We start from the raw sequence: 20,120 nt of genomic DNA on the forward strand, positions 1-20,120 counted from the left end.
TAAAAGACGTAAAAAATTTTAGATAGAGATAGAGTGCGGGGAGGGGTGGTGAGGAGCAGAGAGAGAGGGACAAGCAGACTCCTTGCTGAACGCAGAGTCTGATGTGCGGCCTGATCCTGTGACTCTAAGATCACGACCTGAGCCGAAATCAAGAGTGGGACGCTAAGCTCCCCCGGGCACCTCAGCTTCTTTCAAAACTGCCCTCAGAGCCAGTTAACGAAACTTTTCAGAAAACTCCACCTCATTAATGATGCCGAGGAGTTCTAGCTTGATCAAAACCAGCACTGTCTTTCTTGCATACCACCCACATAACTCATGGCAAGTCACCTTCAGAGGACTTTGGCTCTTTGAAACATCAAGCTCACTTTCAAAGATTTGAGATTTCACAAAATCACCATTGAGAACACAAGGGAATCTGAAGCAAGTTCTAAAGACAACTGAAAAGTCATTTTGAAAATGGCTGAATGTTGGTAGGCGAGCTGAGCATTCGGAAGGGACCCCACTCTTCTGGACAATTAGATGTCAGTATGTTTAAAAAAAAAAGAGAGAGAAAGAAAGAAATTTCATTATCTAATAATGAGTCCCAATCACTTTAATATATGAGGACTTACAAGTGCATTTCACCAACGAAAATATTTTCAGAAAGCCTGCGGCGTGAAGTCTAAAGCCCTCTCCACATGAATCCACCTACCTGCGCTCTTGTCTCCAAAATAAAGAGTTGTTATATTCCCCAAACTAAGCTTAAGTGATCCTACCACATCAAAATAGGTTCTGGTGGCCCCAACAATGACAATTACAATCCTCAGTTCTGCCTCAAAGGCCAGCCTCTTTTACCCAATTAAAGAGTTGGAAGAGAAAAGGCTGAGATCTGAATGAGAGCCAAGAGAAAAAGTTAAGATGGGCTTAACTTTTCCAGCAACCATGCATGCTCAAGGAAAATTCTGGCAAATTGTAGGAGAGGATCTTTGCTTTTTCAGTTCACTACCTACACTTCAATCACACACCACATCCCACCTCCACAGAAAAATGAACCCACACTATTTGTGCAGAGAGGCAGAGAGACCTGAAAACTTACTCCATTTCATACACCGTGACAGGTAATGTCTGCTCCATCAGAGTGAACTTCTTGGTTTTCACCGGCTTAATAATAGGTTCTGGGGGGAAAAGAGTAGTGATGTGTAGGTTGGCATAAAACAAAAATACACAGCTCTATTCCATTAAACTGAGCTTTCTTTTTTTTTTTTTTTAAGTTATTTACTTATTTGACAGAAAGAGAGAATATGCAGGGGAAACTGAGGAAGAAGGAAAAAGAGAATCTCAAGCAGACTTCCCGGCAAGCACCGAGCCTAATGCAGGGCTTGATCTCACAACCATGATCTGAGCCAAAAGCAAGAGTAAGATGCTCAACCGACTAGACCACCCAGGCGCCCCTAGACTGAGCTTTCATAATGTATATGTGACATTAATTTATGTTATTCTAAGGACTACTCATAGGTTGAAACAAGTTCTGGAAATGCTGTCCGACACAAGACAGTGAAGGATCTGGAACTGTGGACTGAGAGATTTGGATTTCACTTTGTGAAGGAAGGGAGGGGGACTGGATATAGGCTGAGGTTAATGTAAGTTCAAAACCTCTCCTCCCATTTATAAAATCTAACCACTTCCCAGAAGGTCAATGAGAAGGATAAAAGAAGTGGAAAATCGGCACTATGAGGACTGGAAGGAGTTAAGAATTATTTCGATGGAAGAACAGATCACACCAGAGGGAGAACTTAAAAACAGTCTTGAAGTTGGGGAACTTGGGTGGCTCAGTCGGTTAAGTGTTGAACTCTTCATCTCAGCTCAGGTCTTAAAATCGGGGTCATAAGCTCAAGCCCCTTGTTGGGTTCCACCCTGGGCATGGAGCCTACATAAAAAAAACAGGGGATGCCTGGGTGGCTCAGTCAGTGAAGAGTCTGCCTTTGGCTCAGGTCATGATCCCAGAGTCTAGAGATCAAGTCCCACACTGGGCTACCTGCTCGGTGGGAAGCTTGCTTCTCCCTCTGCCTGCTACTCCCCCTGCTTGTGCTCTTTCTCTGACAAAGAAATAAACTAAATCTTTAAAAATAAATAAATAAATAAGTAAATACTAAAAACAAAACAAAAACCAAAGATCCCAAAACAAAACTAACAAAAATAGTTTTTAAGCACCTAAACAGATATTCAGTAAATAAAAAAGTAACTCCCATTTGCTTCTTAATAAGCTACGAGTTGTACTGAATATTAAAACAGGGTGAAAGGAAGCTCAATCCAGAAGCAGTACCAGAAAGTAGTAGAGAGAAATGAATCAAATCCATTCACTGACCTCTCAACACTGCTGATGGCCATGACCTCAAGTTCTAGATTCCCTCTCACCTCTCCTAGCCCGCCGCCTCCTGACTCACCGGTGAGAGGCTGGGTGTCTTCCTCCTGAACGATGGTCTCCACTTCGGGGCCGTACACCTCCTCGGCCGTGGGGTAGTACTTCTTGTCCTCGTGCAGCACCACCTCCATCCCTGGGTGGTCCTCGTCATGGTCTCCTACGTCATCTTCGTCGTCATCATCGTCCATCTAAGAGAACAGAGGGGACAAGGTCAGGAGAGGTGCGCGCCCTCCCTTCTCGGTGACTATGTTGTACGAGTTAAGAGCAATGGCTCCTCAGGTTGGATAGCTTCTTATTTTGAGTTTTGGGCCAAAGAATCAGCAGGGCAGGTCCTGCTCTTGTGTGGTCCTTCACGGTAAGCCATGACTACTGCCAGCAGTCCTGCTCTAAGCCAGCCCTTTCTTTAAATGTGGGTCACCACTCCCAAGTGGATTGTGATTGGAGAAAAAAAATGGCTTATCATAGCATATCATTTTTTTTTAAGATTCTTTTTTTTTTTTTTAAAGATTTTATTTATTTATTTGACAGAGAGAGATCACAAGTAGGCAGAGAGGCAGGCAGAGAGAGAGGAAGGGAAGCAGGCTCCCTGCTGAGCAGAGAGCCCGATGTGGGACTCGATCCCAGGACCCTGAGATCATGACCCGCGCCGAAGGCAGCGGCTTAACACACTGAGCCACCCAGGCGCCCTTTTTTTAAGATTCTATTTAGTCCTTTGACATATAGAGAGGGAGAGAGATAGTGAAAGACATAGCACGAGCAGAGGGAGTTGTAGGCAGAGGGAGAAGCTGGCTCACCACTGAGCAGGGAGTCCAAAGCAGGCCTTCATCATAGGACCCTGAGATCACGACCTAAGCTAAACGCAGACGCTCAACCAACTGAGCCACCTAGGCATCCTGAATGAATTTTTTCTACATATTCCTGCCCCTCTTGAATACTTGCAGTAACATGGCACTCACTCACAAGATGGCGCATTTCCCCACAGGAAAGCACAGCTGGAAAGCAGGTCTTCGTAAAGGACTTTAAAGCACCTCCTTATAAGTGAACCGTGGTCATAAGCAACACCGAAGGAAGCTATGCCCTCTTCTGCCAAAGAGTCCTTTGAATAATTAAAAGTGGCTACTACACCACCTTTCATGTTCTAAAACATCCTGTTTCTTTCATTTATTCAACACATTTATTTTTTTTAAAGATTTTGTTTATTTATTTGACAGAGAGAAAGAGACAGTGAGAGGGGGAGAATGGGCAGGGGGAGTGGGAGAGGGAAAGCAGGCTTCTTGCTGAGCACAGAGCCCGATGTGGGGCTCGATCCCAGGACCCCAGGATCATGACCTGAGCCAAAGGCAGAGGCTTAATGACTGAGCCACCAAGGCATCTCTCAACAAATACCTTAAAAAAAAAAAAAAGAGACTTATTTATTTTTAGAGAGCAATCAAGAGTGAGCAAGCAGGGGGAGGAGCAGAGAGAGAAGGTGAGGGAGAGTCTGAAGCAGATTTCATGTGGAGGCTGATACGGGGCTCGATCTCACAACTGTGAGATCATGACGTGAGCCAAAACCAAGAGTCAGAGCTTAACGGACTGCGACACCCAGGGGTCCCTCAACAAATACTTACTGGGCACATACTATGTCCCAGGTACTGCTCTGGTATTGATAATACAACAATGGGGGGGGGGAAGGTGATGACATTTGAGTAAAACTCTGAAGAAAGAGAGAAAGCTCTACAAGTGGCTGAGGAAGAACATTCTAGTTGACTGGAACAACAAATGCGAAGGATCTGGGCCAAGAGGATTAGCAAGGAAGCCAGGATGAGGAGAAGAGCAAAGAAACACGAGAGTCCTTAGCGAACAGAACACATCTGATGGATGAGTTCACCGGGAGCGAGTGTTCTGAGAGGAGAGGGATGGGGAACGGAATCCTTGGGGTCTGCTGACACTCAGAGGTCAGGGAGATGAGGCCGCAGAAGCAAAGACGATGAAGGAACGGGCCAGGGAGAAGGAAAACCAGGGGGTTCCATGGAAGCTGATGGAAGAGGGGATTTTAAGGAGGGAGTGATGAGCCAGGTCAGACACGGCGGACTGGTCAAGTATGATGAGGACAGGGCCTGGGGTCAAGGTTACTGGTGACGCTAACAAGAGCAGGTGCTGTGGAACAGGAGAGGCAGAGGACAAAAATGGGTTTGAGAGGATGTGGAGACAGTAAGTATCAAAAACTGTTTTGAGAGTGCTGCAGTAGGAAGCAGGGCGAGGGGAAGGGGGATTTGGGATGAGTTCAGAGAAATACTGAGATGCCTGTATGCGGACGGGGATGGTCGAGCAGAGGGAAAACTGACACAGGGGTGGGGGGAAATGCCGAGGTGAGTGTCTGGTGCAGGTGAGGAGGGATGGGACCTAATTTCTGGTAGATAAGAACATAAACAGACCATCCCTATGAACAGGAGGGAAGACAGACGGCACAGATGTAGGGAGGTGGGTGGAGGTACTGGTGGGAGCCCGTTTTCCTTCACACAAATCCCAGCATGTCAACTGCTTTCTTAAAAAGAACAGAAAACCCTCCAGTGGTGTGTTGACCACCACCACCTCCTCCCGTCCTTACGCTCTTCTTCAATTAACATGGCCTGACAGTACAGTAGTTCCTGGCTTAGCCATATCCCACTGGTGGGGGCCCGAAACAGCTATCAAGCCAGTTTCTTCCTGCCCCAAAATGCTGAATGCATTTTGCAATTAATTGTAGGATTTTATGCAATTAATTTCCAACTACCTGTAATTACTTCTAGCTGAGTGTCCTGTCAGTAAGTCACACATGACCAGTCTAAAATAAAACCATGTAAGCATCTTTCTCTCATTTGTCTGTTAATAACCAGTGTTCTGCTAATTATCCCGCCCACCCCAATTTCTCCCCTCCAACTCCAAACCTGTGCAGCCTTCCACGGTGATGAGCTCCTGGCCTCCTGACCCTTTCTTCAGTAAAGGAGGGGTCCCAGCATCTTGCTTTGATCATGTCACCCCTTCCTCCACATTCTCCAGCCAAGGCCTTCCAGGGTCTGGTCCCTCCTCTTGAGCTGTCTCCCAGAGACCAACTGCTTTGGCAATTGGGAGGAGAAATCTTTTCCTCTTAACACACTACCTCTGGGCCCCTGGTCACTGCATGCCTTTCGAGAATGTCCCTCCTTCTCTCCTGTCTCCATTATCAAAATCCTGTGCAACTATTTATTTGTATATACTTTAATAAAAAAATGTTTATAGGGGCACCTATGTGGCTTAGTCAGTTGGGCTCTGCCTTTGGCTCAGGTCATGATCTCAGGGTCCTGGAATCGAGCCCCACGTTGAGCTCTCTACTCAGTGGCGAGTCTGCTTCTCCCTCTCCCTCTGTGATCTCTCTTGCTTTTGCTCTCCCTCAAATAAACAAAATCTTAAAAAAAAAAAAAAAAAAGTTTTTTGGGACGCCTGGGTGGCTCAGCTGGTTAAGCGGCTGCCTTCGGCTCAGGTCATGATCCTAGCGTCCTGGGATCGAGTCCCACATCAGGCTCCTTGCTCAGCCAGGAGCCTGCTTCTCCCTCTGCCTCTGCCTACCATTCTGTCTGCTTGTGCTCACTCTCACTCCTCTCTCTGACAAATAAATAAATAAAATCTTTAAAAAAAAAAAAAAAAGTTTTTTAAGAACATCCGTGCACCCTGTGTGGACTGGGAGGCTATAGGAACTCCCATTCTGCCGGGAGGAGTACGGACTGGTGCTGGTAAGCTGAGGCGCCATCTGACCGCACTTAGTAAAAAACGCTTAATTAACTATAAACACATTAAACATGGACACCATCCTGTGATCAACAACTCTGCTTTTGGGAATATAACTCAAAGACATTTTCATGTGGTGCAGGAAGGACATATCTGCAAATACCCATCCACTGCAGTGTTATTTGTTTTGAGGGAAGACGACAGTGGCGGCAGGTCACCCTGTGCCCATCGCTGAGAGAGTACTACACACCAGGGATGACCGAGCAGCAGTCAGATGACAGACCAGACAGACATGCGGCACCAGAGATGGACCCTAAACCTCATCACTTGCCAAGGCTGGGTGGCAAACGTGAGAAGCAGAATGAGGAACATAAGACAACCCCTTACACTATTTATATAAACAATGCAATCGTTCACATTTGGTAGCTCATACACACAAAAAGACACACACCCACAAGCTACAACAGTATTTCGTGAGAAGGAAATACAAAGGCATTAATAAGTTAACTACATAAGAGCAGAGCCCTGCACAAGCGACATTACCGAAGGGCAGGAACCGGAGTGGGATGAACTCAGCACTTGGTACTGAGGTGAAAACGTTCACACAGGGCCCAAGCAGTCCTTTTCCTTTACAGGGTATCTTTTTTTTTTACCAGCTTTAGTAAAACAGAATTCACATGCCACACAATTCACCCATTTTCAAGGCACGATTCAGTGGTTTTTAGTATATTCCGAACTGTGCAGCCATCACCACAATGTCAGACTGTCACCCTAAAAAGAAATCCTGTACCCTTTGGCCATCACTCCCCAATTCCATGCCCCAAAACGAAGGCAACCACTAATCACTCACTCTACTTCCTCTCCCTATAGATGTCTACTCAGTCTTCAGCTCCACTAGGAATGTCACTTCCTCAAGATACTTTCTCGGTCACATCAGCCAAGAATGATTCCCCCCTTACTAGCTATTACTACAGTACTAAGTCAAAATGATCTGAATGGGACACCTGGCTGGCTCAGTTGGTGGAGTACACAACTCTTGCCTTAGGATTTTGAGTCCCACATTGGGTGTGGAAATTACTTAAAAATAAAATCTTGGGGTGCCTGGGTGGCTCAGTGGGTTAAGTCTCTGCCTTCGGCTCAGGTCATGATCTCAGGGTCCTAGGATGGAGCCCCACATCAGGCTCTCTGCTCAGCAGGGAGCCTGCTTCCCCCCTCTCTCTCTGCCTGCCTTTCTGCCTACTTGTGATCTCTCTGTGTCAAATAAATAAATAAAATCTTTAAAAAAAAATAAAATCTTAAAAAATAATAATAAAGTAAGATAAAATAATCTAAATGGTACTTGTCCTTCCCTGCTTTATACTTAAATTTTTTTTGTACTTCATCTCCCCTGGTGAGCAGTACGTTCCTAGAAGGCAGAGATAGTGCCTTGGCTCTCAGTATCGTGATTCCTTGGATAGAGGGATTACAAATGTAAGTGACTGCAAATATTTATTTATTTATTTTTAAAGATTTTATTTATTTATTTGACAGAGAGAGATCACAAGCAGGCAGAGAGGCAGGCAAGCAGAGAGAGAGAAAGAGAGGAGGAAGGAGGCTCCCCGCTGAGCACAGCGCCCAATGTGGGGCCCCATCCCAGGACCCTGGGATCAAGACCTGAGCCGAAGACAGAGGCTTTAACCCACTGAGCCATCCAGCTGCCCTGATTACAAATATTTAATGAATGAATTTATTTATTTACTTAGCCTGGAATTCAAGTTGAGATCACTTTGAATTTAGAGTTTTTTATCCAGTGTGTTAGCTTATGTCATGTGTGAATTTTTTTTTTTTTTTAAGATTTTATTTACTTATTTGACAGAGATCACAAGTAGGCAGAGAGAGAGAAGGGGGGGGATGCAAGATCCCCATAAGCAGAGAGCCCAATGTGGAGCTCAATCCCAGGACCCTGGGACCATGACCTGAGCCGAAGGCAGAGGCTTTAACCCACTGAGCCACCCAAGCAGCCCGGCATGTGTGAATTTTATAAACTCCCCTATCTTCACCTAAGCCACTGATAAAAAGGTTGAAAAGAATGGAACCAAGCATGGATGACTGGGGCATGTCACCTCTGGTGGTGATCCATTAATCAACACTCTTTGGGTCTCACAGTTCTATCAGCTGTGACCTCTCCTAACTTTATTATGACCCAACCCATATTCTTTTCACAGGGACATCGTGAGTTACAGTGATTACCTTAGGAAAAGTGAACTGGAATAAGGACCAAGAAGACTTTCTATTTATTAGAACTGCATGAAAAGTATTCACAAATTGCTTGTAAAATGAAAACTACCTCTTTAAAATATTTTTAAAAAGAAAAACCTGGTTTATAAAAAGAATTAAAAACTTTAAATGCCTTGCTCAAATCAATATGTATAATATCCACAGCATACCCTTGACCTATATCTCAATCTAGTAATCATATTGAGAAAATAATTTTTATTTATTTAAAAAAAATATTTTATTTGTTCATTTGACAGAGAGAGAGATCACAAGTAGGCAGAGAGGCAGGCAGGAAGCAGGCTCCCCGCTGGGCAGAGAGCCTGATGCGGAGCTCCATCCCAGGACCCTGAGATCATGACCTGAGCCGAAGGCAGAGGCTTAACCCCCTGAGCCACCCAGGCACCCCGAGGAAAATCATTTTTATAAAACTCATATGAGCTTCCTAAGACTGCAACAATCATTTGTTTTAAAATTCCTTCCATCATTTTTACCGTGGATATACATTACACATACTACTTGGTAGTTTCTTTCTTTTCTTTTTCTTTCTTTTTTTTTAAGATTTTATTTATTTGACAGAGAGAGACACAGCAAGAGAGGGAACATGAGCAAGGGGAGTGGGAGAGGGAAAAGCAGGCCTCTGGCTAAGCAGGGAGCCCGATTTAGGGGCTCTGGGATCATGACCTGAGCTTAAGGCAGATGCTTAACAACTGAGCCACCCCGGAGCCCCACTAGTCGGTAGTTTCTGGAAACGTAGTGCCATATCTCCATCTTTGAAAAGTAGAAAAGCTGCCTGATTCACTTGCTAGCACCACAGCCATTCCCCAGTTTACTAAAGATGACCACAATGGCTCTCTCAGCTTACCTCTGCCAGGTCTCCCCCACCATGCCAACCCAGGAAATAATTCATCTGGGCATGAAGACTTGAACACACCTAAAGCTTCAAGATGCTCTCTTTTTACCTCACCTTCAATGTTCTTCTTCCGATGTTTATTCTATTTTTTCTAATTTGAAGGACATTTTCCCTAAAGGAGCAGACAGCAGCCAGGACTTTGGCTCTGCCTTCCTGCCATCCTATTAGTCTCACACCTCCATTGATCAGCAGTGGGCCCGTCTACTTTTTGTTCATCTTTTTTTTTTTTTTTTAAAGATTTTATTTATTTATTTAAGAGAGAGACAGTGAGAGAGAGCATGAGCGAGGAGAAGGTCAGAGGGAGAAGCAGACTCCCCATGGAGCTGGGAGCCTGATGTGGGACTCGATCCGGGAACTCCAGGATCATGACCTGAGCCGAAGGCAGTCGTCCAACCAACTGAGCCACGCAGGCGTCCCAACTTTTTGTTCATCTTGTTCTGAACACTGCTAACCTCTGATGTCTTCTGCAAGCCTCAGATCACTCTGGACTCATCCTCCATAACTCTCCCGAAGGGAGTCGTGAGAATCTGTACCATCCTTCCCCTCTTTTTTTTTTTTTTTTTTAAATTAGAGAGAGAGGGAGACAGTGTGAGCATGAGTGGGGAGGGGCAGAGGGAGAAACAGACTCCCAACTGAGCAGGGAGCTGGATGCAGGTCCATCCCAGGACCCTGGGATCATGACCTGAGCCGAAGGTAAACGGTTAAGCGACTGAGCCACCCAGGCACCCCTGTATCTTCCCTTTCTATTGCTTTTATTCACCTTTCAAAACCCAAGCTTATGAGGAAGTTGTCAGTGCAGCTGCACTTGGAAAAACGGACTACCTTTTCTAAGTTGGTATTACTCATTAACTGTCCAAAAAAACTTCAGGTAAACGGAAGGAGAGCTATTACCGTGAGCCAGAGCTTGTATTATAAAAACACCTGGGGGTGCCTGGGTGGGTTGCTAAGCATCTGCCTTCAGTTCAGGTCATGATCCCAGGGTCCTGGATGTGATTGAGCCCCACAATGGGCTTCCTGCTCTGCGGGAAGCCTGTTTCACCCTCTCCCATTCTCCATGCTTGTGCTCCCTCTCTTGTTGTGTCCACCTCTGTCAAATAAACAAAATCTTTAAAATACAAAAAACAAAAACAAAAACAAAAAAACCACCCCATGCATGAAACTACCTTATATCCCCTTTCGGACTTTCAGTAGCTAAGCTTTGTACGGGCAGAATAAGACCCCAACAAGTCATATATTTAAAAGGTACAGGGCGCCTGGGTGGCTCAGTGGGTTAAGCCGCTGCCTTCAGCTCAGGTCATGATCTCAGGGTCCTAGGATCGAGTCCCACATCGGGCTTTCTGCTCAGGAGGGAGCCTGCTTCCCTCTCTCTCTCTCTCTTCCTGCCTCTCTGCCTACTTGTGATCTCTTTCTTCAAATAAATAAATAAAATCTTTAAAAAAAATAAAAGGTACAATGTGAGAGATGTACACAGGATATTATGGGAGCACAGAGGATACAGTGTCTTTTTAATTTTTTTTTTAAAGAGAGAGATGAAAACAGCAATGTATTTGTTTTACCTCATCAAGATCTTTGGTCTCTCTGCCCAATTCATCATCATCTTCATCAGAATCAAGCTCTGGCCCAATATAATTCCCAAACTCATCATACAAGTCGGTATCCATGATGCTAAAATTCAAGGAAAAGAAGCGTTAGATTCCGGCAAGGTAACCAAGGCTTCCACAACACGGCCCCACATTTCTAACCTTATGGTTGACCATATCCCTTCAACACATCTCCTTTCCAGTTAGACCAGCCTACTGGCGGCTCCTCCCAAAGCTCTGTACTTTACCGTCCTCATGGTTCTACCTGTTTACATTCTCTTCTCCCACTCTTATATAACACTAAAAAATTTTTTAACTTAATACCGGAAAGTTGCAAAGTAGCACAAATATTTTTCTTTTTCCTAAATGACTCAAGGATAGTTGCTGACACAGTGCTTCATCACCTCCTAATACTTGAATGCAGGAGTTGGCAAACTATGGCCTGGGGCCAACATGGCCTGCTGCCTGTTTTCACACAGCCCCCAAGCTAGAAATGCCTTTTACATTTTTAAATAGTTGAAAAATATCAAAAGAATATTTCATGATATGTGCAAATTATATAAAATTCAAATTTCAGCATCTAAAAAAACAGCTTTATTGGAACACAGCCAGGCTCATTCATTTATAATGTCTGTGGCTGCTTTCACACTGTAACAGCAAAGTTGAGTAGTTGTAACTGAGACCATATGGCCCACAAAGCCTAAAATATTTACTATCTGGCCCTTGGTAGAAAGTTTGCCAACCCCTGCTTTAGTGTGATTCCTACAAACCAGGACATTTTCCCACATAACCACAATATGACAATCAAAATCAGAAAATTAATAGTGACATGTTACTACCACCTAATCCACAGATCTCCATTATTAGAAAAAAACTTCTTCCTTTTTCTTTTTTTTTTTTTTTTTAAAGTAAGCTCTGCATGCCCAGTGTGGAGTCCAACACGAGGCTTGAACTCATGACCCTGATATCAAGACCTGAGCTGAGATCAAGAGTTGGACACTTAACAGCCACCGAGGTGCCCTTAGAACAAAGTGTTCTAGTAATGTCCTGCACAGCAAAGGTTCCAATCCAGGATCACATGTTTCCATTTAACGGTCGTGTGTTTAGTCTCCTGTACTCAGGAACAGCTCCTCAGTCTCTCCTTGACTTTTACGACCTGACGCTTTTGAAGATTACAGGAGACTGATTTTTGCAAAATATCCCTTAATTTGGGTATGTCTGTTTCCTCATGATTGGAGTCAGGTTTTGCATTTTTGGCAGGGATACCTCAGAAGTAATGCGGTGTTCTTTTCAGTACATCTCCTATCAGATGGTACATGATTTTAATCTGTCCCATTAGTAGTGATGTTAATTAAATTACTTGATCATGGTAGTATCTGCCAACCTTTTCCAATATAAAGTTATTTGTTTTCTCTTTGTAATTCTTACGTATTCTGTGGGTTTTCTGCACTTCAATTACTGAAATTCTATCCAAAGTAAAAATTCAAATGCCACCTCCTTCAAAGAGGAGAATCATTCTAGATTCTCAATTTCTCATTCCCCTACACTACTATAGCCTTTCATACCTTAATCAGCATTTAATTCTGCCTTAAATGGCAGTTAACTACTAATTACCCTCCCCCAACAACCCTACAGTTTATAACTAATAAACAACAAGCCAGAGGTCGTGTAAGGGTTAGGGCTCTGGGGTTGAAAGGCCTAGACTTGAATCCTAACTTTGTCACTTATACGAGGTACTTTCAGGTTAATTACTTCACTTCTCCAAATCTATTTCCTTAACTGGAAAATGGAGCGAGTAATCCCCACTGCATAAAGTTTTCAGACTTACAGCAAAATAGTCTGTGTAAACAACTTATCACAATTCTCAGCTCAATAAATGTCAACAAACATTATTTTTTGGCCATTCTTGAATACAGGAACCCTGTGTTCCTTGTGCCTTCCTGCCAATGCCCAACATAGTGCCTTGCATAAGCAGGAACTGGATGTTAACTGAACAGAATATTTAATTTTGAGATAGCGGTATTTATCCAAGTAAAGGACTGGCTTCAGGGCCTTGTAATTACATGTAAATTATAATGGAAACTTTCATATTAGGGATTCTTTGTATTTCCCAAGAGCTATCACATCTGTGCTCATTTCATTCTTCCAAGATCCATGAAGTGCCTGCATACATTTTTATAAAAGGCTGCTCGTAGGACAAATAAAGCTCATTTCTGCTCCAGGGACGCTGTACTTGAAACTCTTTTCTGAAATGCTCTTCCCTTAGATATTTATACTTTGTTCTATTGTTTCACTCAGGTCCCTACTAAAACGTCACTTCTGAGAATGTCACCATAAAACAGTCCTCTCAACACACTCTCCAACCCCCCCCACTTTAACGGTTTTATTATTACTTTATTGGTAGTAGTACTAGTCCCTCGCTCACATTTACCTATTCACGTTACTTTCACTATCATCTCCCCAACTACAATTTAAGCAAAGGATTTTTTTTTTTTCCTCTTAGAACTGTGCTGGCACGAAACGAAACCTCGATAAGTTTTTGTTGAATGAGTGAATGGCTCCTACAAGGCACAGAAAAGATAGCTGACTTGCCCACAGTTGCATAAAACTAGTCACCAAACCTCACTGCAGCTTCCCGCTAGAACACCGGCTCTCAAACGAATACACAATAAGGACGGAGGGAGCTTGGTAGAGAAGGGGTGAAGAAGGCACAGATGGAAGAGGGAGTAAAACAACGACCCCTGTCCAGGGAAGGGACAATGAGGGAACCCTGGAATCAAGATATGTGCTGGGGCGGGGGGGGGATGGCGGGTAGTGGGGAGAGTCTTTCATTCCCTTTCCCACGTTTCAGTTTACCCATCCGTAACGTGAAAGGGGACAGAAAACCTACAACGTCTTTTGCAGATCTGACATTATTTAATTTCCCACCCCAACCGGAGCAACTTTCCCCCGTCGCTGACCAGCGCCAGCTCACCTGCCGGCCCGCGCAGCCTAAAGCTCCAAGTCCGCCGCCGGAGACCGCGCTTCCGCCACACGCCGCCGCTCCGCTGCGCCCGCCGTCAGGAAGGACCCCGCAGACGCTGCCGTCGCGTTTCTGCCCCGAGGACAGCCCTATGCCTGAGGACCGGCTGGGAGGAATGCCAACCACGTATCCAGACACCAGCGACGTGGGGTCGTGGGCCCTCAAACCAAGGCTGCTCCAAAAAGACCGAAGCCTTAGGAGGCAAGAATCTGGTCAGGCGCTTCGGAGCCACCCTGAAAGGGGGCCTTCGGGACGATCACGTGGTCAGGCTGTTTGAGCAGTTGCTGAGCAACCAGAGCTGCTGGGCGTGGTCTACGCTGAGCTGTGAGGTTCTCATCTAAGTATTCCTAAGGAAAGCAAGGAAACCTAGGCCTGAGGTTCTGGGGTGAAGTGCTGGGGGGCGGAAGGGTTAGTTGTTTTCTCTCTTCAGTCTGGGGAGGGCTCAGAACTGGACAGGAGTCGAGACATCTGAGTTCAGTTCCTAGCCTGCCCCGCCCCTTTCTCGGTGTTCGTTCACCCACGCCGGGGTGGAGGGAAAAGGTATGGGTTTGGTAGCAGACCTCCTGCTTCCCTGCCCTACGGCTGGCCACAAACTAGCTCAGCGCGCGTCTGAGGTTCAGGGAGGTCTCACAGGAAGTAAAAGCCAGAGCCCTCACTAGCACTCATACAGATGATTTCCCTGTAGAACGGATCAATCAGCCTCACATACTCAGAGGGTGCAGAAGTACAGTGGCCGAACTAAAGAGGTTGCTCAAGAACCTACAGATCTGTGATCCAGACCTGGTCTGGACCGAGGAATTGGGAACGGAGATCCCTAAACCCCTTCCTCTGCCACTTTTGCCTGACTTCCTATTCAGTCATTGCATCTGGTTTGGATGAAAAGTATCTTTCCCCGTTGAAAACACTGAATGATGGGTGAAATTTTATCCCTGGGCTCAGGAGTATACTTCACAATAGTTCTGCTTTTGTGGGAGGTCCTCTGTCACTTGGTATGGAGTGAGCCCATATGGAAGAGTGAAGGGACTGAATACTGAATTCTGAGATCCAAATGTGTCCTCAGCAGAAGCACCAAAATTAAAATACTTCTGGAGGCAGAGAACAAAATTAAGATAGGGCTCCAAACTGAAAGTCAGAACTCTGTATTCTATTTTCAGTGGCAAGTCTTAAGCAAGTCCTCACTGTGTAACAAACTCAGCTCCCGTCTATAAAGTAGAGGACTAGATTGTTTTAACACCCTCCAAGATAAGTAGAAAGTTATCCAGAGCACTTTGGGGTCATACTGTAGGCGGGCAAAGAATACAGACACATCCTCTTCCCCCAATATTGATCTTCCACTGATGTCCATTCCCTTTGCCTTCCTAGAAACAGGCCATGGAAAGGAATGGCATCATTGATTTCAAGGCTTTGGAGAAAGAGCTACAGGCTGCACTCACTGCTGACGAGAAATACAAACGGGAGAACGCTGCCAAGTTACGGGCCGTGGAACAGAGGGTGGCTTCCTATGAGGAGTTCAGGTTGGTGTAATGCAATTTTTCTTTTCTTTTTTTTTTTCAGCTTAATGCAGTTTTTCTCAGACCCTCCTGTTTTGGTGAACTGTAGTGGATAAGAGCATGTGATTTGAAGTCAGATAATTTTGGGCTCGGTCCTGGCCCTACCTGTGTGGTCTCATGCAAGTTGTTTAACCTCTCTGAGCCTCTCTATTCCTCATCTGTAAAAGAGAGCAACTATTGTTACCATTGAGTAAATTGTTACATGTAAGATGTTGAGTACAGTGTCTGGCACATGGGAGGCTCTCAAAATGGTCAGCCATTGTTGCCATTGCTGTTGCTGTCCTATTGGCTTGCTGAAGTTTCACCTCTAACATGCAAAGTGCAGCCACCTCACAGCCACGCCCACTTCATAGCATGAAGTCTATCCTCCGATCTCTTTCCTTTGCCCACAGGGGGATTGTCCTTGCATCACATCTGAAGCCACTGGAGCGGAAGGACAAGATAGGAGGGAAGAGGACTGTGGCCTGGAACTGTCATGCTACTCAGCGAGAGACCGAGTCTCAGGATGAGGCCACTGAAATCTCCCAGGTAGGGGAGGCCCAGCCTCCTTTGCCCAGTAGGATCCTCTGCCCTAAACCTCCAATCCTGGTTTCTTTCTTTTTTATTTTTAAAGATTTTATTTATTTATTTGACAGACAGAGATCACAAGTAGGCAGAGAGGCAGGCAGAGAGAGAGTGGGGGCGGGGGGGGAGCAGGCACCCTGCTGAGCAGAGAGCCCAATGCGGGGCTCAATCCCAGAACCCTGGGATCAGGACCTGAGCCGACGGCGGAGGCTTTAACCCACTGAGCCACCCAGGCGCCCCCCCCCCAATCCTATTTTCTTACAACACACACTTCTTCCTTCTTTCTCATGTTAAGCCAACAGAGGCAGGTTTCTGCCTCCCATCGGAGAGAGAAAAGCGACCAGCAGATAGTGAGTGTGAGTTAAACTGGGCAGAACAAGTCAGAAAAATGGACTAGGCGGTCTTTTTCACTCAGACTTTGGCTTGCACTCCCAGATCAGATTTAAGGTGCTCTGTCCCCACATTATATGGTATATGGTGTAATCCTCTGTGTCAGTGTTGGGAGAGAGGCCCAGCCCACCAGACTTTTTAAAAAAAAGATTTATCTGTTTATTTGACAGAGATCACAAGTAGGCAGAGAGAGGGGTGGGGGAAGCAGGCTCCCTGCTGAGCAAAGAGTCTGGTTTGGGGCTCGATCCCAGGACCCTGAGATCATGACCTGAGCCGAAAGCAGAGGCTTAACCCACTGAGCCAGCCAGGCGCCCTCCCCGTCAGATTTTTAACACTCACCTTGAATTCCTTTTTCTCTTTCTGAGGCTTCCAGTCATCCCCTGTGCCCTGCTCAGAGTAAAGCCTGACTTACTCTCACAGAGCACGACTGTGTTCACGTTCATCCGTGGAAAATCCTGGTGCAACTGAGATTCTCAAACCGTGGCCTGGGTTCCTTGGGGCCCCCTCCCTCCCTGTCCCTTCCCAGTTCCCTGATCTGAAAACCAGGCCCACAGGGACCACATCCTACCCGGGGCTCAGAGAGCAACACTACAGCTAAGACAAAAACCCACAGGCTCCCCTCACTGTCACTCTCTCACTGCCGCAGAGCAGCTAGAAGAGCTTGGGACTTTCTTTCCTTCCTTGTGATCCAGGAGAAAACACTTTTCCAGCCTGAGACCTCCGCAGAGTTCTACCGTGATTGGCGGCGGCACTTGCAGAGCGGGCCAGAGCGCTATGAGGCCCTGCTGCAGCTCGGAGGTCCAAAGCTGGGTCACCTCTTCCAGACGGACGTGGGGTTTGGACTTCTAGGGGAGCTGCTGGTGGCACTGGCTGATCAGGTGAGGCCAGCCGACCGGTTGATGGTGCTAGGGATCCTGCACAGCCTGGCCGGCACTGGGCGCTTCGCTCTGAACCTGAGCCTGCTGAGCCCCGCGGAGAGAGAGAGCTGCAGAGGCCTGTTTCAGAAACTGCAGGCTCCCGGGCCCACAAAGGAGGGGCTCAGCCAGAAGGAGTGGGGTCTAGAGGAGCAGCCTGGTGAGCTCCAGGAGGAGGAAAGGCTCCTGCAGGAGCTGCTAGTGCTGTACCAGGTGGCTTGACAGGACCAGTTACCTGCAGAGGCCCCCAGTAACTTGCTTGTCATCCTGGGGGCTGCACAGGACTGTAATGAGTGCCCACCCCTAATTCCCTTCTCAACTTGGAATTTACAGAGGATATGCAGGAATCGAATCTTCCCCACTCTCCAGCCACTTTGGTGGCTCAGTATTCTGATCTATGTAGAGCAGCACAATGGTCAAGGGCCCAAGAACTTGAAAGAGGTTCGTTTCCCACCCTTAGAGTCTGCCAAGCCTCTAGCCTGCAGCCTTGAGAGATGAGTGTGTGCCCAACCAAATGCTGGCTATACCAGTTAAATCCTCTACTTAAAAAGAAAAGAAAAGAAAATCATCAATCTTCCTTGGTAAACAAATACTGATCTCCATAGCTCTTAACAAGAACATCCCAAATCAATAAATGGACATTTAATCAGCAAATAATCAAATGCTACCTCTTCGAGGTCCAGTATTTTCCTCGGGGGCTGAATTCCTGTGTAGGTTGGGCCTGGGAAAGCCCCAAGCCATCAGCCTGGGTCAGGCCAGCCTCCCAGGCTTCAGATGGCCAGACGCGCAGGCAGGTGAGTCTTCTTCAACTCCTGAATTACCCAAAGGGAAGACCATTCCACCAAGCAGGCAGGCAGGGCCTAAAGCAGGAAGGCAAGAGATTTGCCTGTTCTAGCACCTATGCCCTTGCTCTTCATTCCGGTTTCCCGACCCATTCTTGGGTGAGTGCCAGTGTTCTAGAAAGGAGAGGGAGGGCCAGGTTCTAGAATGGTCTTTCCCTCAAGATCGCATCTAGAACACGAGAAGGGCATCTTGTACATCAGCTGGGAATAAACTTGCCTTGCCTTTGGCCGCTTCCCCGGTAGATTCTTACTCTTCTCCTGGCTGCTCGGTCCTTTCTCCTAGAGACTACCACTCCTGGCAGGGATTTCTAGAAACCCCGTAAGCCTTGAGTGCCTTGGTTTTGCCCCGCCCCCTCTGACTTTTGCCTCTTGTGGGCATGAACCTCGCCCACACCGCTGTGCTCCTGTGGGTGTGGGGGAGCCTCCAGGCCTTTGAAATTGTGGAGCAGGAGAATATTTTCCAGCGGACCCCCTGCCCAGCCTTTCTGATGTTTGACAACGCAGCCTACCTGGCAGACATGAGCTTCGAGCTTCCCTGCCGCTGCAAGCCTGAGGAGGTGTCCACGGTGGTCTGGTACTATCAGAAGCACCTGGGCAGCGACCACACCAGAGTGCTCACGGACTTTGACGGGCGGGTGCTGACGGAGGAGTCCCAGGTGCATGTGGGCAGCGACATGCTGGTTCGCTTCAGCATCCGCATGTTCAGCCTGCTGGTTTTCCGGGCGCAGCCCGAGGACTCGGGCTTGTATTTCTGCGGCACCCGCAAGGGGGACTACTTTTATGCCTACGACGTGGACATCCAAAGCGGGGAGGACATGGTGGCCACCTTCAAGGACCAGGGCCAGGAGCCGTTCGCAGACGAGCACCGCGGGAACCTGCACATCTTCACCACCTTCTGGGAGTGGACCCCGTGTGACCGCTGTGGGGTGCGAGGGGAGCAGTGGCGGATTGGCCTGTGCTATCTGCAGAGCCCGGGGCTGTCCCCACGCTTCCGCAGGACCCTGCCTGACGTGGTGTCCTGTGGCTCGCAGGCCGTGCCCCAGAAGCTTCGGGCCCAGGCCAGGGAGCACACCCCCGAGCTCCTGGTGCAGAGCTGCGTGGTGCCCTGTGAGAAGAAGGAGGTTCGTGAGGGCTTGGTGGCCATCCTCAGCTACGTGTCCAAGGTGGGCAGCCGGCCCTGGCTGCCTCAGGTGCCCATCCAGTTCCACCAGCAGAGGCTGGGCCAAGGACTCATTATCTCCTGCCCCGGGGCCCGGCCAGAGCACGCCGTGGCCTGGGACAAGGACCGCCAGTACTTCTACCGCACGCAGTACCTGCGAGGTGTCAACCGGTCCATGCGGGTGTTCATCGACCACGGCAACCACCTCCACATCCGCTTCACCCAGCTCAGTGACCGGGGCATCTACTACTGCTGGCGGCAGGGCGTGAGGGTCGCCGGCTTGCGGCTGGGTGTCACAGCCCGAGGCCACTACCGGGCCTCATTCTCGGACCCTGAGACTCGCTCCGCCGTGCAGCTCACCCTGATAGGCTACCTGGTCATCACGGCGGTCTTTGTCACCATTCACCTCTGTCGCTGCTGCTGTTACTTATCTCGCTGTTGGCCCAACTACTCCCCCTAGGTCCCCTCCTCTTCCCCGGCTTGGAAGACCAGTTGTGCTCAGATGTGTTTGTTAAGTGATCCCGGATGCCTCTGGCTAGGCTGTGCGGCAAGGGTGTGTGTGTGTGTGTGTGTGTGTGTATGTGTGTGTGTGTAAATATGTTAGTTACAACCTGCTCCTGGCAGGTGGAGAAGCCCGGGGCAGACGAGAGATGGGGGACAGAGGCCAGTATGGAAGGAGCCAGAGCGTGCCTCTTCCAACTTCATGCTCAGAGAAGGAAGAAGTGAAGCTGATATTTATCAAATGGCCTTTTTGATGTTGGAACAGTGTTTGGGGTGCTTTTATTTTCTGCCTTGGAGGATTGCCA

General features: G+C 47.3%; 3 protein-coding genes across 7 annotated transcripts in view; 2 read left to right on the forward strand and 1 right to left on the reverse strand.

The window, feature by feature from the left end:
• EFTUD2 (elongation factor Tu GTP binding domain containing 2) overlaps positions 1-14,000 on the reverse strand; it is a 41,383-nt gene extending 27,383 nt beyond the window's left edge. Inside the window, exons 1-4 of the mRNA XM_004772508.3 lie at positions 13,848-14,000; positions 10,850-10,958; positions 2,424-2,589; positions 1,076-1,154 (exon numbers count right to left, since the gene is read on the reverse strand). Of these exons, the coding sequence (XP_004772565.1) occupies positions 1,076-1,154; positions 2,424-2,589; positions 10,850-10,954 (350 nt within the window). The 5' untranslated portion in view covers positions 10,955-10,958; positions 13,848-14,000. The remainder of the gene's footprint in view (positions 1-1,075; positions 1,155-2,423; positions 2,590-10,849; positions 10,959-13,847) is intronic.
• Positions 14,001-14,137: 137 nt separating this feature from the next.
• On the forward strand, positions 14,138-18,382 carry CCDC103 (coiled-coil domain containing 103). 5 transcript variants are annotated; one of them, XM_004772501.3, is made up of 4 exons: positions 14,138-14,219; positions 15,258-15,409; positions 15,838-15,973; positions 17,092-18,382. In XM_004772501.3, the coding sequence occupies exons 2-4, from the start codon at positions 15,267-15,269 to the stop codon at positions 17,533-17,535; spliced, it is 723 nt and encodes a 240-aa protein (XP_004772558.1). In that variant the 5' UTR covers positions 14,138-14,219; positions 15,258-15,266; the 3' UTR covers positions 17,536-18,382. The 5 variants fall into 5 exon arrangements, with proteins under 5 accessions (XP_004772558.1, XP_004772560.1, XP_004772557.1 ...); XM_004772503.3 differs by having other exon boundaries at positions 14,163-14,224; XM_004772500.3 differs by having other exon boundaries at positions 14,164-14,303.
• A 133-nt stretch (positions 18,383-18,515) lies between these two features.
• Positions 18,516-20,077, forward strand: FAM187A (family with sequence similarity 187 member A). The gene has a single exon (XM_004772504.3). The coding sequence runs from the start codon at positions 18,533-18,535 to the stop codon at positions 19,772-19,774; it is 1,242 nt and encodes a 413-aa protein (XP_004772561.1). The 5' UTR covers positions 18,516-18,532; the 3' UTR covers positions 19,775-20,077.
• Positions 20,078-20,120: the final 43 nt, after the last annotated feature.

Source organism: Mustela putorius, unplaced genomic scaffold, assembly GCF_011764305.1.
Source record: "Mustela putorius furo isolate JIRA1106 unplaced genomic scaffold, ASM1176430v1.1 tig00000487_pilon_pilon_pilon, whole genome shotgun sequence".
In the NCBI taxonomy this organism is placed as follows: domain Eukaryota; kingdom Metazoa; phylum Chordata; class Mammalia; order Carnivora; family Mustelidae; genus Mustela; species Mustela putorius.

Excerpts from the sequence above, each read along its gene's own strand:
- FAM187A (XM_004772504.3), top strand. The coding sequence starts at position 18,533 with ATGAACCTCGCCCACACCGCTGTGCTCCTGTGGGTGTGGGGGAGCCTC.
- CCDC103 (XM_004772501.3), top strand. The coding sequence starts at position 15,267 with ATGGAAAGGAATGGCATCATTGATTTCAAGGCTTTGGAGAAAGAGCTA. Across the intron at positions 15,410-15,837 it reads GCTTCCTATGAGGAGTTCAG|GGGGATTGTCCTTGCATCAC; the intron begins GTTGGTGTAATG and ends CTTTGCCCACAG. Across the intron at positions 15,974-17,091 it reads AGGCCACTGAAATCTCCCAG|GAGAAAACACTTTTCCAGCC; the intron begins GTAGGGGAGGCC and ends CTTGTGATCCAG.